Source organism: Limulus polyphemus, unplaced genomic scaffold (genome assembly GCF_000517525.1).
Source record: "Limulus polyphemus unplaced genomic scaffold, Limulus_polyphemus-2.1.2 Scaffold1558, whole genome shotgun sequence".
NCBI classification, from domain to species: domain Eukaryota; kingdom Metazoa; phylum Arthropoda; class Merostomata; order Xiphosura; family Limulidae; genus Limulus; species Limulus polyphemus.
The window spans coordinates 12254-27802 of NW_013667168.1; the positions used below are offsets into that span (position 1 = coordinate 12254).

The 15549-nt window shown below is 32.6% G+C and overlaps 1 protein-coding gene across 1 annotated transcript in view; it reads left to right on the plus strand.

Moving 5' to 3' along the window:
- Positions 1 to 401: 401 nt before the first annotated feature.
- Positions 402 to 15549, plus strand: part of LOC106464086 (ubiquitin-conjugating enzyme E2 H-like) — a 41100-nt gene continuing 25952 nt past the window's right edge. The window contains exon 1 of the mRNA XM_013924197.2: positions 402 to 541. Coding sequence (XP_013779651.1) covers positions 489 to 541 — 53 coding nt within the window. The 5' untranslated portion in view covers positions 402 to 488. The remainder of the gene's footprint in view (positions 542 to 15549) is intronic.

A 15549-nucleotide genomic window follows, 5' to 3' on the forward strand; every position in this document is an offset into this window, starting at 1 on the left:
ATTATGCAACAAGAAAATATCAGTAAGATGCAAATCCGAAGCTCTTCTGTTAGGTTTAGAATATGTTTTATTCATCTCGTTACGAAAACTTCGTGCACGTTCATGTCTAAAATTCGTCATGCTGTCTTGAAATCCAGACTCAGTTTGTTTACTACGATCAGCTGATGGACCTAATGTTATGATTGGTCGCTATTATGTCAATCAAATTGTTAGGGACGACCTCAAGGATATAATATAGTATATTTATATCATTTTGCCCTCATTTATGTATTAAAATATAAACATTATACAAATTTACATGGCAAGAACACTTTTTATTGACATAAACTATTTCTGTTTATAAGAAAAAATGTGAAAAATAAAAATATATTAATGACGTCAAGCGGAGTTTGGCGTTTCGCCATAGTGGTTGACGAGCCTAACGAAGGTAGCATTTGTTGGTTGAGAAAGATAATGCACTGTTCTTTTTGCCTTTAGTTGAGAAAACGATGTCTTCACCGAGTTCAGGGAAAAGGCGAATGGACACAGACGTTATTAAACTGTATCCTTTTTTGCTTATTGTTCTAAAATATTACATATAATAGAATTATCAAAGGTTTTGAAAGTAGATACAGTGTGTTTCATAGTTGAACTTCAGAGTTAATGTTTGGGCTATTCCTATGTGATGGAGGGAGGGAAGGTTGTATGAATAAAAGTGTGTGCTTATTAAATTAAAGTAAATGCAATGTTGCATATGTTTTATTTATCATATGGATGTTTTGTAATGCTATTCTTAATGTTTTATGGTGTTCAGTTGTCTAGTGTGTACTTATTTCAATATAACTTGCTGATACAGGTAGGCCCACATAATATCACTCACAAACAAAGAGGTTCTTTTGTAATCAGCTGTTATTGTTAAACTAATCCTGTTTTTAAACAGTAAACAATTAACAGTTTTTAGACATAAATTTCACTTTAATACTTAAACTTTTAAGCTGCCATTATTATCTTTTAATAAAAATCAGCAAATATTAAGGATTTTTTATTATTTTAAAACTTTTTTCATTGTAGATTTGTATACACTTGTATGTATTTTAAAACTAAGTCAAGCAATGTACACTGAACACAGACTTGATACAATTATATCATTGAGCAAGACTCACAAAAATGTTTTACATATATATATATGGTTAACTATTAATATAACTGTTTTAATAGGGCACATGTTACTGACCAAAAGACTAATACATAATTTTGTTTTTAACCCACACCTGGTAAAGTGTTCTATGGAGAATTGTCTAGTTTTGTAGTATTGTAATATCTCATGTACTTTCATTTAAGTTATAATTCTATGAAAAATGGGATATTTTTTTAATATTGTCATACTATAAAGAAAACTTGTAGCCTTTGAGCAGTATTTTAGATATATAATGTGTATGTAGTATTTGCAGCAATAAAAATTATTAAAGTCTGTGAAGGAAACTGATGCTGTATTCTTTAATTGACTTAGATGTTTAATTAGAGATGGTCTTTTAACTGTCTTTTTATAAGTCATCAAACTGTACATGAGTTAGACAAAACTGAGATAAAATTTAAGATTAAAAGAATTTTTTAAAGAATCTTCAAGTATAACAGCTATGAATATTAAAAACACTAGGAACATAATACTTGTGTAAGATGTTTATTAAAAACTCAATTTGAACAACAATTAAAAGTACACACTATTTTTTAATAATGCCTGAAGGCTTCAACAATTTTAAAGTATTGTTCAAACTGAATTTTTTAATGAAAGGTATGAATATAGTTAAGTGAACCTTTGATTTCAGAAGAAAGGTTTCAAATGTATCACCAAGAGATAGAGGGACCAAAGGAAGTAAGCTCCTTCTTGACAAATTTCTCTAAACACATTAAACAGAAGTCAGTCATAAGCATAAAAAAGTGATATTGAATCATAATCTTACAATTATATTCTGATTACTAATATCACAATACAAAACTTTTTTAAGTCTTCTGTGAGTAATTTTTTTTACAAATTGTAATTGCATTAAAAAGGCAGTCTTTTGTTATTGGTTTCTTACTTCAGATGTAGGTAAACTGTAGTACCATTGGCTGTACACACACACACACACACACACACATGGTTTAAATTTGTTGCATTTTTTTGTTTTTTTGGGGGAGCAAACTATTACAGAGAAGAAAGGGGGGCACAATGTAAAAAGTTTGAGAAACAGTGATCTAAATAACATCAAGGCTGTTATCAGTTTTTACTAACCTACTTATATCTCTGTACAGGAGACTTTCTTACACCCTGCAAATGCATTTGCTACCTGGAGAAAATATTGATCAGATTTATCTTGACAACCTGAAATATTAGCTATGATCTCCATTTATTATTGTTGAAGACTTCAATGAATGTGGCCTTCTTTGGTAGTTCTGTAGTACCTACTCTTGATCATAATATCTCTCCTTTTGAGCTCTGTTGCCATCATGTAAAATCAGTTTTACAGTGCATTTATTCACTTCACTTGTTGTCCTTGTCTTCTTGCTTCATCTTCTTGGAAAAAAGATGATAATTGATCCATAGTAATATTTTTCAATTATTTTTTAGTCCCATATTAATTAAGTGCCATTTTAGTAACTGAAGAAAGATGATTAGCCTTCCTGTAGCACTTCTTTGGAACTTGATCCTACCATTGGTGGTCAGCAGTCTATTAATGAGGCACTGTTGAGGCCCTGACTGATTGCATTTTCTTAAACTACTACACAGAAGAAATGAACACATTTCTGATTCCATGTTCATCTGGTGAACAAACTCTTGCATGCAGCATACTCATTAGGCCCAGAATAGAGCTTGTAGTATCTTCCACAGACACCCCATTATTTCCAACCCTAATATATTTTGTGATGTTTGAACCCAGATACAGTGAATCATATTGCAGACATTTTCAGAGAGACTTGTAAAATTAAATTCTCTATTCTTCTTCCACCTGTTCAAAGATAATTTGGGATGAGATACAAAAGAGTAATCCCATCACATTTCTATTTCATTTTCCAGTGATTACATGTTAGCTAATTTCCCAGAAATTACTAATACCCTTGGGGTGTGTTTTTCTCAGAATTGTATTAAAGAAAGCATCCAGGAGGATTATAACAAACTATTTATGTAGCTGTCGCTTCAATGAACACTGCAATAATGTGCATTATATATGTTGGATCAACGTATGTTTAGATTAGGTATTGCACCATCTCCTTTCTGCCTTACTCTTTTTTTTTTTCTTTTTTTGGTTTTAATGCCACCTGGCAGTAGGTGATTTGACTTGAAATATAGGGTTATTGTATCACTTTTCCAAAACTTGGGAACGATTGCATAAATCCTAATTATATGCATATAGCTTTGACTAACTGTTTTTTAAAGTGTTTAATAGGTTGGTTAGTACCTAGATTTCTGGTTCCAAGAATTAAATAATTCTATTTCGCTGTGTTTCTTACACTCAACCCATCATAGGTAATCTGATGAGACTTCAAATGTTTTATCATAAAAACCTTTCTTAACAAAGAGCAACTGGTCCATCTGTCTTTTGTTTCTTTATACCTAGAAAAGGCATATGATTTAGACATGCAAGTATGGTGTTTAATGAGACATTCATTTAGTCCTATGGGTTGGTGATCATTTTATACATTTATATTTATAACATTTCAGAAAATAAGACCTTAAAGGTCTTCACATTTTGAGGTTGTATTTTGAGTTTTATATTTTTACATCAAAGTTAATGCTATTATGCAACAGTTTTCTCCATCTGTTTCAAACTGCTTATATCAGGGAATGACAACCTGTGGCTCTTTAAGGAGATTTGTGTGGCTCTCAGCTGTCCGCTGTGTCCACTGAGGGGAATTGAACCCCTGATTTTAGCATTGTAAATCTGAAGACTTATCACTGTTACACCGGGGGACTCTTTTTTCTTTTTTTTTTAAGTTAGAACATTAGGGCATATTGCAGCTCTCAAAATGTTTTAGTCTTAGGAAAATACCAAAAAAATGTCTCTTCTTCTTTAAAGGGCTGCCATCCCCTGGCCTTTATGACCTTAAGGTTTCTGTCTAAATATCTGAGTGGACTTAAGTAAGCAATTTTCTGTATTTAAAAATCATTTGTTTGCATTTCTGCTGCCAATTATATTTGCATGCAGAGCAAGAGATTTGCTTGATAATGTTGAAACAAAGTTCTTATGAATCATTCTTGATAGTAAACTTTTATTTCTCACATAACGAAGCTAAAGATTAAACATACAAGGGCACATAATATCCTGCAAGTACTTTTCTCTGCATCTTGAGAAGAAGACAGATGTTCTTTGTAGTAAGCTTATAGGCTACTCAAAGCTTGACTTTGGATCTCTGGTCTCTGCTTTAGCCAGAGATTTTGATTTTAAAATAATCATGTTCATAATCTGAGTCTTGGTCTCTGCACTTCTCCAGCCCTAAATCTTTAGAGGCTTGACTCCTTATTTGACATAGTAATTGCTCTTTCAAGAGATGCTGCAAAATATAATCCCTGCCCATTATCCCTTTTGGCATTGCATTTTTGTGCCTTGGGGGGAGGGGGGGGGGTCAAACAGGCAGTCTTTTGTTGTTCTGGAATTGCTTAATGATATTACACACCCTATTCTTTTTCAGCTTTGGCTAAAATGTTCTTTTTTATCATCATAATATTGTCCAGTTTTGCTAGATAACCATACTCCCCGTTAGTATCATAGGGAATGATTTAGTTGTCAAAGCATTACAGGACAACACAAACTGCAGTAGTGAATGCTCATCTTTGATATATATATATATATATATATAAAGAAATTCTGGAAACTGCCAGATCATTACTGTAGACCTAGGCTTAATCACAGAAGTGATCTAGACCATTCTCTCTAGTGATTTAGTATGTGAATTGAAAACTATTTACAGAATTAGCTCAATTTTTACTTACTAGATAGCATTTTTATGCAGAAAATGTTTGGGATTGGTGACTGGTGAGTGTTCTTACAGATGAATACTGATCTTATATTAAAGTTTTATAACTTACATTATGTAAGTTGTATAGTTTCATGAATTATTCTACAATAGGCCTAACTCTCAAATAGAACAACAGTCATTTACTTGTTAAATGTTCTCTTGTATTTACAATGCAAACTCAAAAATTTGAAACCTCCCATCAAAGCAAAACACTAAGAAATTTCCAGGCATCACACATCATAACCATACCATGCACCTTATTTCTTTCTAACAAACAAAAGATAATACCTAAATTAATATATTAAAGATATAGCCTACAACACTGCCCCTTCCCTGGATTGTGAAGTCCTTTGAACAATCTTATTACACTAAAAAATAATATTATATTAAACTTGCATAATTAGCAAATAGTTAATAATTAGACTTGGGTGATCATTTAGACTACTAACCATGACAATAACTGTTATCAAATTTTACTAGTTAAACTGTCAAAGCTTGAACTTGACTTTTATATGGCACAGTATTCTCAAGTTTCCTAGTTTTACCAGTTGAGCTAGCAAGAGTTTTAAATCCACAGACTATCACAATATATCCCACTGATATCATGGATTCTTTTCTAACCTACAACACAAGTCAATGGAACACTTTTTTTAATCTTGGAGTAACAATAAACTGGCAATATTATGCCAGTAACATGCACACATCACACTAAATCAGCTGCTGAGCTGAGCTTATTTATAGATGATTTATGTTCCAATTCATCACAACTTGGATGCTCTAGGAAATATAAAGGATACTACACTGCTCAAAACAAGTAAAGAATAATCAAAATTTGTAATGTATGAGAAGCAAAATCTATTGTTATAAAATAAATTGGTTACATGCACACACACACACCTTTCAATTTCTAAATCCCTCCCATATGAGCATTTATCTTCTATCTGGCTGCAGTGTGAAGCATGAGTCAAAGAACGTTGCTCCTTTTATTGTTGCTTTATTGGATGTGTTGTTGGCATAATTATAGGTGAACACCTAGCTATGACTGGAATGCATGAAACTGGGCATCTGATATACAGACCAAATGTGTTTAGTTTGTTTCTGACCATTTTTATACTGACATGGCATTTAATTTTGTCTACAAACACTTAGTTCAGTTACAATGCAGCAAACCAGAATTTACTGTCTTTGTTGTGAATGATGGTCTACCTAGTCTAGGTGTGAAAACAACTATATTGTTGGTGGAGAATCTGATCCATATTTTGTCAACAGGGTTTGTTGTCAATTTTCTACAGCCTGTTGTAACTGAACAGCTATCATTTGTTTCATGGTTCAACATAATACAAGTAAAATAGGTTTTCTCAGAGATGTAGCACTAGCTCATGAACAAGTTGTGGTACTCTAAGCTGTGTCTCCCACTTGAAAGTGACAGAAGACTGTGTGAGAACAGGTTATCAAATGACTGATTTTCATAACAATGAAGTCAGGTGGTAGCTACATTATTTTATAACAGTGGTTTTACCATTTCATAACTATAACATATAAAAAAAATTCAAATCTAACTAAGTTGTTTTTTCTTACTATTGTAATGGACCAGTGTTTTAATTAAGAAATCTGCATTATTCATATCCTGAATCTTGTAATTTTGAGTTATATGCACCAATGTTCTATTAATGGAATTAAGTTAGTTTTATTTTTTTAACAGGGTGGTTGGTCTTTGGAATGGGTTGCCTTCAGATGTTTTGGAGGCAGTAAATTTAAGTGAGTTTAAGAGAATGCTTGATAAGTATATGATTGATAAAGGCTGGCTTTAAGATTTTTTAAACTTATTTATTAATAGTTTTAGTTTAGTTTAGAGGATGGAACAGCTGAGATGGACCAATAGGTCCCATATTGTCCCAAAATGTTATGTTAAATAGGGCAAAAGTTTCCTATCTTGATTAGTCTCACAATATTTTCCACTAAGATTCTAGCTTGTCCTTGAGTGGACAAATGTGCATTTTCTTTATAGTTAAATAATAACATAACCTTGTAATCCCAAACCCATAAACAAAAAGTGAGGGGCATTTCTGTAAATGGTTTATTTTTGTCATTCATCTTGGCTCAGAAGGGAAACCAGGGAATGTTGAGCCACTTTTTATATTTGGTTGCACTAGATGACAATGAATATAGTTAGGCAGAGGATACTAGCGTAGCATTATACTTTAATTATTACCTGAAGTTCATAATGCTATCTTGAAATGTAGTGCATGAAATTTGCTTTGTAAAAATAAAAACAAAATGGCTTAATCCATACCAAAAGTCAGGATAAATTGAACCAGTGGTGCAAAGTGAAAAAAAAAAGCACAACTTTGTATATATTTGAATATGAAAATGCTAAGATTTATTTATAATATATAACAAAACAAAAATTGCTGTTCCTGCTTTTTGGGGGGGGGAGGCAGGTTTACCTGACCTTTCATTTGGGGTGGTGGATGGTTCAATATTTGGCTTAAAAATTATCAAAGGAAGGAAGTCCACCTCATTAAAAACATCAGAGCTTAGTGGCCAAACACCTCTTTTCATAAAACGTTCCACAATATTATCTATGAACAAGTTTGATGAATGGCCTGAAAAAAACACCAAAGCATGTTATATATAGTGATATTTTCCAGAATCACTTATGTTCCATTTGTTTATTGCCTTGTTGTGATACTTTTTGAAAACACTGTAAACTGAAACATCTAAAGGTTAGAATGAATGATAGCAGTGGGGTGGGAATGCTACTATGTTGAGGTAATTTTCTATAGCAATTTAAACAACCTCCATGCTGACATGACATTTATGGTTGTCAAGCAACAGTAAAGAAGGCTTCTCTTTGTTACACGCCATGTTCCCACTTAAGTGTCTGAGCACATTTGGAACAATTTGGCATTTATCCAACCAGTGGGCATTGCCAGTCCTAAGATGCCAGTTGGAGTACCACTCAACATTTTGAATTTTAAGTTCACACTGAGGAAAATCATCAGCAGTGGAGTGATTGTCTCATAAAAGAGATACAATAACCAGAGTTCCACATTCGACCACAGTCACATGTATGACTTGTTTGATTTCTTTTTGTGTTATGACTTTGGGGACTGCCTGAACCATAGTTATAATTTCATTGTACACGTCACTGGTTAGGCCACATTTGGAATATTGTGTTCAGTCTTGGGCTCCTTACCTTAGGAAGGACATTGAATTGTTGGAAAGGGTTCATAGAAGGGTTACTAGAAAGGTGCCTGGGATGGAGTGGTTTTCATACAACGAGAGGCTGAAATCTCTCAAATTGTTTTCTCTTGAAAAAAGATGAGTTAGGGGGATCTGATTGAGGTGTTTAAGATTGTAAAGGGAATTGATAGTGTTGGTGCATCATATTTTTTCATATTTAACAGTGAGAATAGTAGGACTAGGGGACACAAATATAAATTTTGACAAGGTAGGATACATCTTCAGCTAAAACAGTTTTATTTTTCTAACAGGGTGGTTGGCCTTTGGAATTGGTTGCCTTCAGATGTTGTAGAGGCAGTAAATTTAAATGAGTTTAAGAAAAAGCTTGATAAGTATATGAATGATAAGGGCTAGCTTTAAGATTATTTTTTTCAATTATTTTAATTTAGTTTAGAGGATGCAACAGCCGAGATGGACCAATAGGTGCCATGTTGTCCCAAAACATTGTTATATGTTATGTTATAGTTATCCTTGACTCATGAAGGTTGTATATGGAGGTTGTCAAGTAATGAGTCTTTGCCAGAGTATCTTGAAGCAGTTTGAAAAAATCATCAACTGCAGTTAAATCAATGATGTTCTTGTGGCTTCTGGAAATCACAGACTAAGTACATGGTGTCTCTTCATAAAACTTGCTATCTATTCTTCTTTAGTGCTACAGCTTTCAGTCCAACTATTTAACATTATTCTGTTCATAGGCAAGAAGTTGAACTGTAGCATATCCAAGCCCATGAAATGTCTTTTAGCAAGCAATTACATAATGTTCCAGGATCTCCTCCTGAACTTCAGAAAACACCTGAAGAGATCAACTATTATATGTATACAATAATGTTTAAAAATATCTAGTAATGTTTCCATATTCCTACTTAAGGAGGAAGAAAACACTGAAAAAATAAATGAAAACTTCTCCACACATCTTTTGTTTTATAAATATGTTGACCTAACTTATCTTGTATTAACCCTTTGAGTGTGTAATTTAATTTTGGGTGGGTCCATGAAAACTATCAATTATCAACTAAAAAATGAAATTTAGAATTTGACCTTTCTTAGTACTTTTTCAAAATTAAAATCCTCTAGTTGCACTTTTGCTCCGTGATTATATGCACTCACAGTACTAAGGCGGGAACTTCAAAAATATGCGAGTATCCCAATTATCACACTATGAGGAAAAGTTTTTGTGACACTGTGAGGTAAATCTGCTTGTTGCATAAATGGCTATACATGTCAAGTTGGATAAATTTGGTGATAGCATCCAAAGGGCTAAATCTTAGTGCAAAATCATCCATACTAACTCAACCCTCCTGAACATTTTTACATAGTGCCCTGATGTTGCTATGTCCCTCGTGAATATTCCCTCTTTTCACTTCCTCAACCCCCTTTCTTCATCAGTCATGTATCTGTCTTTCCTCAATCTCTCATTGGCTTTTAGTGATGCACCATTTCTGAAGTTGCAAGTAAATAGTTATTAGAATAAATCTAAGTTCATTTAAATTCAAATGAGAAATATATGTTACAACAAAAGGCCTTAATGTGGGTTAGATAGTGACACATATACATCTGATAGAAAATAATTCAAAAGTTGTAGTTATGCAACCAAGACACATTGAATCAGTGGCACAGCATACCCAAGCTTCAGTGGTTCAACCTGCCACAGTGTGGTCCTTTCAGTATGTAGTGAACAGTATCTCCACAGGGCATGCATATTTCACTACCAAACAATGTCCACATGTTAGCTAGATTGGTGTGTCAAATGATAAGTCACGAAAAGTCTGATTTACATTACTTTGAGAACAGATACATAACATATGCAGAAATAAAAACTTGCTTTATGCCTTATCTCTCCTAGAAATTGAAAAATATGTTGTAGAAATCAAGTGCATATTTCAATCCACATGGAATCTTCTGGACAAATGCATCTACAATAGAGGTCTCTTCAGTTTGTCTTTCAGTGATTTGGCTGCAACCTACTAAACTTTTAAAAGGGGTGGCTCAAGATGAATGGGTGTTAATGCTGCCAAGTCTCTCCTGTCAATGCATTAAATCAACATTATTCTAAGGTCATCCGAGCTACAAGTAATGGGGTTCCAGACCCAAATAGACAACTTACTATCCCATTTTTCATATAATTTATAGAAATTGGTTTATAGAAAATGGTAACAAAAGTAACAGAATATATTACCTGCATTTTCATTCTTGTTCATGAGATAGATGTACATTGCTCACCGGAATATCTATCAGTAGTATTATTGTAGTTAAATGAATATAAAACTTGAATAATTTAAAACCCTCAATCAGCCTGTAATGATTATGAGTGAATGATTAAAGATCTGAATCTCTTGCCCACCTTAAATGTGAATTTGGTGCCAAGAAATGACTTCTAACCAAACAAAAATGGGAATGAATGCTGTCATGCTTCTTCTGTAAAGTTAAGAAGAGTTAAAAGATGTGTAACTGGAAGTATTTCATCTTATAGATTAACTGTTAAAGATTTTAACAATAGTGTAAATGTACTTAAGTCTTTTCTTGCAGAATCCTCAAATTTTTTGTGTTGGATGTGCATTTATTGCAAATACATGAGCATGCAAGTTATAAGAACTTTCATGTTGTGGATACTATTGGAAAACTATATGAATTAACCTGTTACATTTTTTTTTATAGTTTCTTTAAATTTTATTAGTTCTATTTTTATAATATTTTTTAAATTATAATAACACTTTATTTTATTAAGATTACTTTGTATTTTTGGCTTAGTGTGTGGATTTTAGGACTAATCTAAATCTCCTAAGTTGGCCAGATGTTACTGGGATTATGTTCAAAAATGGGGCCAGGTATAGCTTAGTGGTTAGTGTTCCAAGCTGTGGATTTCAAGGTTCAAGTTTCTGGCTTGTGATATGATGCTAAACGTGCTCCATACTTTTAGTTGTAAGCATGTTATTGAAGTGGCAGTCATTTTCACTGTTTGGTTAAGAGTAGGCGATGAGTATTGGCTATTTGATATCTTTCTTGTCATCAGTTCCAAACTATAGCAGAATATGTTTAGCCAATGTATCACAAAAGGTGCCATTCAGATTAATAACTACCAAAATATGGTAAAAGTACTAAAGAGGGGGGGTGCTCAACCGATGATTCAGAAAACCTAATCATTGTAAGTTTGAGTTTTCAGATGTGCTGATCTTTAAGTATTTCTAGTCAGTGTGTATTTATTAATTATTATTTATTTAATTATTTATTAATCATACACAATTCATTGCATCAAAATGATTCAATATAGAAAGCTCAAAATTTTCATAAATTTTACTGATATTAACTATAATGTTTTTATATATTAAAAGTGAAACCCTTTATTGAAAAAATAATAGTTTTTTAAGAACTCCAGTTTCTTAGTACTACATTTAAAAATTACATCAATAAAGATATAATCAAACCCTCACGTACAGTCCTAGTGAAAGTCAAGTTCTTGTTGTGAGGAGAGTACTTTTATATAAAATTGGGTTCTATTATAAAAAAATGGTTGTTGCACATACCACAGTTATTTTTCTAATTGTTGTAATCTTGAATACCCAAAGTGTGAAATTTTTTTATAGATCTTTTTTTGTGGTGCCATTCAATAGATGACACAAGAGTTTTGGTGACATACATAGATATTGACATACATGCTACATTCATTATAGTAAGATGTTGCTTTTATATTGTGTTACTTTTACATCTGATTTAATTTATATATATCATTAAGTTATTTTTCTCACATATTATTTTATTTATTTATTAGTTATACCAAAGCTAAAACACCAAAAAACCAGGATTCAATTCCCCTCAATGAATAGACTGCAGATAGCTCATTGTGTAGATTTGTTTTATACATAACTTATCATAAAGCTTCTCACTGTGAGTCATACATTTTGCAAAAGGCTTAAAAAGCTTTAAAATATAGGCCTGATTAGTTTTTCAAATGTATTTTTCTTACAAAGTATACTAAGTTGGCAAGTTTCATTTGAATAATAATGATAAAACTTTTAGGTGTATAGACTTTGTTAACACTGTATTTATGCAACTCATTGTATGATATTCTGGATTTTTAGTCTTGATAATATATTATTGTTTTAGTATTTGCATTTTTTAAAACTTAGTGTTATCTTTTTTCAGCTTTTTATAACTTAAAATGGTCTCAAGTTCAAATAATGCTTGTGGGAGACTCAGAAATGGGATTACAACCCAAGTGTCATCATTTTAGATCAGAAACTTGCTTTGGACAGGACAACTAGTAGCAGTGTTTCAAATCTCTTCATTGAATATCATATTATAGTTACCTAAAGTAGCAAAGGTTATCTGATATTTTTAATTACTATAGGATTGAATAAATAATTCACTGTAAAGCTAAAATAAGAAAATAATCATTAAAACATATTTAAAAATTTGTTAACTTTTTTTTTATTGTTCTTGAGAGAATCTCTTTTATAGAAAACAAAGGAACATATCAATTTAGGAATGCAAACAAGTATAACAAAATCATGTTGAAGCTATTTTGGATTCAAATATACATTTTTTTTTATCCTCTTGGTAAGGATTGAGTAAACCAAAATTGGAATATTCCAAATAGAATGAGATAGGTTATATTTTACTTGTATTTTTTGTAAGCGAAATTGCTTTTTGTACCACACTTTATGTCTCTTGTGATATGCTGCATACACGACAAGCATCTGATCCATCATGTCCAGGGCTCCCATGTTGTTGTACATAAGCATTGCAGTGGGTTTTTGTATATCTCCCTGATGTGTGTGTGTGTGTGTGTACAGTTGTCATTTCTATTTTTGTGCAACTATTGACAAAAGTGTGACCTCTCTTTTATCTAACCACTTCATAGCCACCATGTCATATGTATACATTGCAGTTGTTTGACCACGAGAAATTTTCTTCTTCGATTCAGATGGCATGTGTTTTTGATTTATCCTCACAGTTCCCACAGCATCAGTTTGTTTCATGCATAATTCTCTGAACAGGCTCAGTGAACTACACTAATTGTCCATGAAAATGCAATAGCCTTGACCAAGGAGGTCCTTAGCAAGTGTCAGCACAATTTGTGATGATATGAGACCATCAACTGATTCTTCTAATTACATTGCTTGTTCAATGCGAACAATTGACTTCCAAATATAGCCTGTTTCACATTCACACAGTTTGTAAGACTTCAAACCAAAGCGAGATTGCTTCAATGGAATGTACTGCTTCATGGCCAAATGCCCCTTCCACAGCATCAATGATTCATGATAGCCATATGTCGTTCAGGCACATAAACAGTGGAGAATCTTTCAATAAATGCATCAAACAAGTTTTTGGTTTCCCAGAATGTTTTCTCTATGGCTGAGGTAGTCTTTGGCAATGAACTGTTATCAGTGAAGTGAAGACATTTCGAGAGCAAGCTGAATGCAGTTCAGTCATTATCTGCCTGAAGTACAGTATCTCAAGCAATGGTTTTGTTGACCAATATAACTCAGTCTCAGGTTTTCGAATAATTCCTTGATAAATAAATACTGCAAACAAATTCTTCATTTCATCGCTCTTCACGTCAGTCCACTGGTTCAGTCTGTATCTGTGCTTCAAGGTCAAGCTCTCAATAAGCTGATGCACTCAAATGTTTGTTTCAGTAACAATCATACTAATCATCTTATCAGTAATGAACAAATTGAAATATTCTAATGGATAACTTGTGTGAGTTATTGCTATATGCTGTCCAGGTGACCCAGTGAATGGTAAATGCATAATCTGATTACATTCCACACCAGACCATAGAAATGATATATAATTGTCAGTCTGGCTTTCATCTGTTGTGCCCTTATCACGGTCATCATTGTCTGCCACATCTAAATCGCTAGAACTACAGTCACTATCATATTCTGATGTGGTGTCCTCAGAATCAAACAACATGTTATATTTCGTCTGCAGACAGACCACGTTTTCGACCTGCCATTGTATTTTACAACAGCTCGGCTGTTACATTACCTTCTCTCTGCCATTGACATTGTGCTTGTCTTCTGCAGGCAGGACGAGTCAACTCATTGTACACAGTGGGTAAGTAAATATAATGCCTGATGATGAGTATACTTGAGGTTCAGGCTGCGTATTAGGTTATTACTGGATGAGTTAACTCGGGATACACGGTAAAAGGTTAAAAACCATATCAGTTGAAATTTCAAAATAATTGATTATTTTTGTAGAAGATTCTTTTACATTTGATATATTCAGTTGTAAAGAAAAAAAATCATATACAATTGAAACAGTGGCACGTTTGAAAAATAGCAGTAATTGTGATTGTGCAATCTTAACCCACATCTAATTAAATTGTTTGCAATTCAGTTCAATACCAAGAATTATCCAAAAGTTTGATTATATTTGAAGTAACAAAAATATCCTTCATGCCAACTTCTGGTAAATAAACTGGGTTGAAGAACATAAGCATACACAACAAATGTAGCATGTAGAGAAAAGACTTGTTAGAGAAATTATGAGATAAGTAAAGCAGGACCTATATAAGCTATCAAAAAATTATATTAAATGTAATCTGTATTAGGTCTTAGTTAGTCAGATGGTAACAGTAGCTCCAGCACATGCATGGAACCTTGTGAAGGACAGTGAGAAACTGTTTAGTTCTGAGTAGAGAACTAAAAGAGACTGTAGAGAAAAAGGACACAAAATCTTTCATTTGGCTATTTGTACCTACCATTAGGATTGTTTTATGGAAGGAGGTACATTTTCCTGGTCATTATTTTTAGATATGTTACATCAACCCAGTAGGAGAAAGACTTTTAAAATTTTGTTTTATCTAATGTTCATATTGCAGTTTAACTTTACAAATTTGCTTAATAGATCATGATACAAAACAAGCAAGCGATTGCTCAATAATAATAGAAGAGACTTGAGAGTTTGATAAAAAAAAATTAAAAGTTATAGTGATTTAATAATTGTTTTTGTCTGTGTGTGTGGCTCAGGTTTCTAGAATAGGTTTAAAGAAACTTTAAGAAATTTTAAAGCAGTGGTAGTCTGCTTGGTTTTTTATCTGTATTCTAACTATACTATAGGTTTCTAGTTTTGGGGAATATAATGCATATATTAACTTGCTTGTAGGACAATGCTGAAGTCAGTTATAGGATAATTATCTACAGTTGTATTTCAGGAATTAAAAAACAAACAGTAATTTGAACTCAGGTGCAAGATACAAGGTAATAGAAACAATAAATAATGAGCATACAATCTTAACATCTGGTGGAAAGTCTGATCACTAAAAATAATAATCTTTATGGAATGTACTTATATCATCAAAGATATTACGTCGTCAAG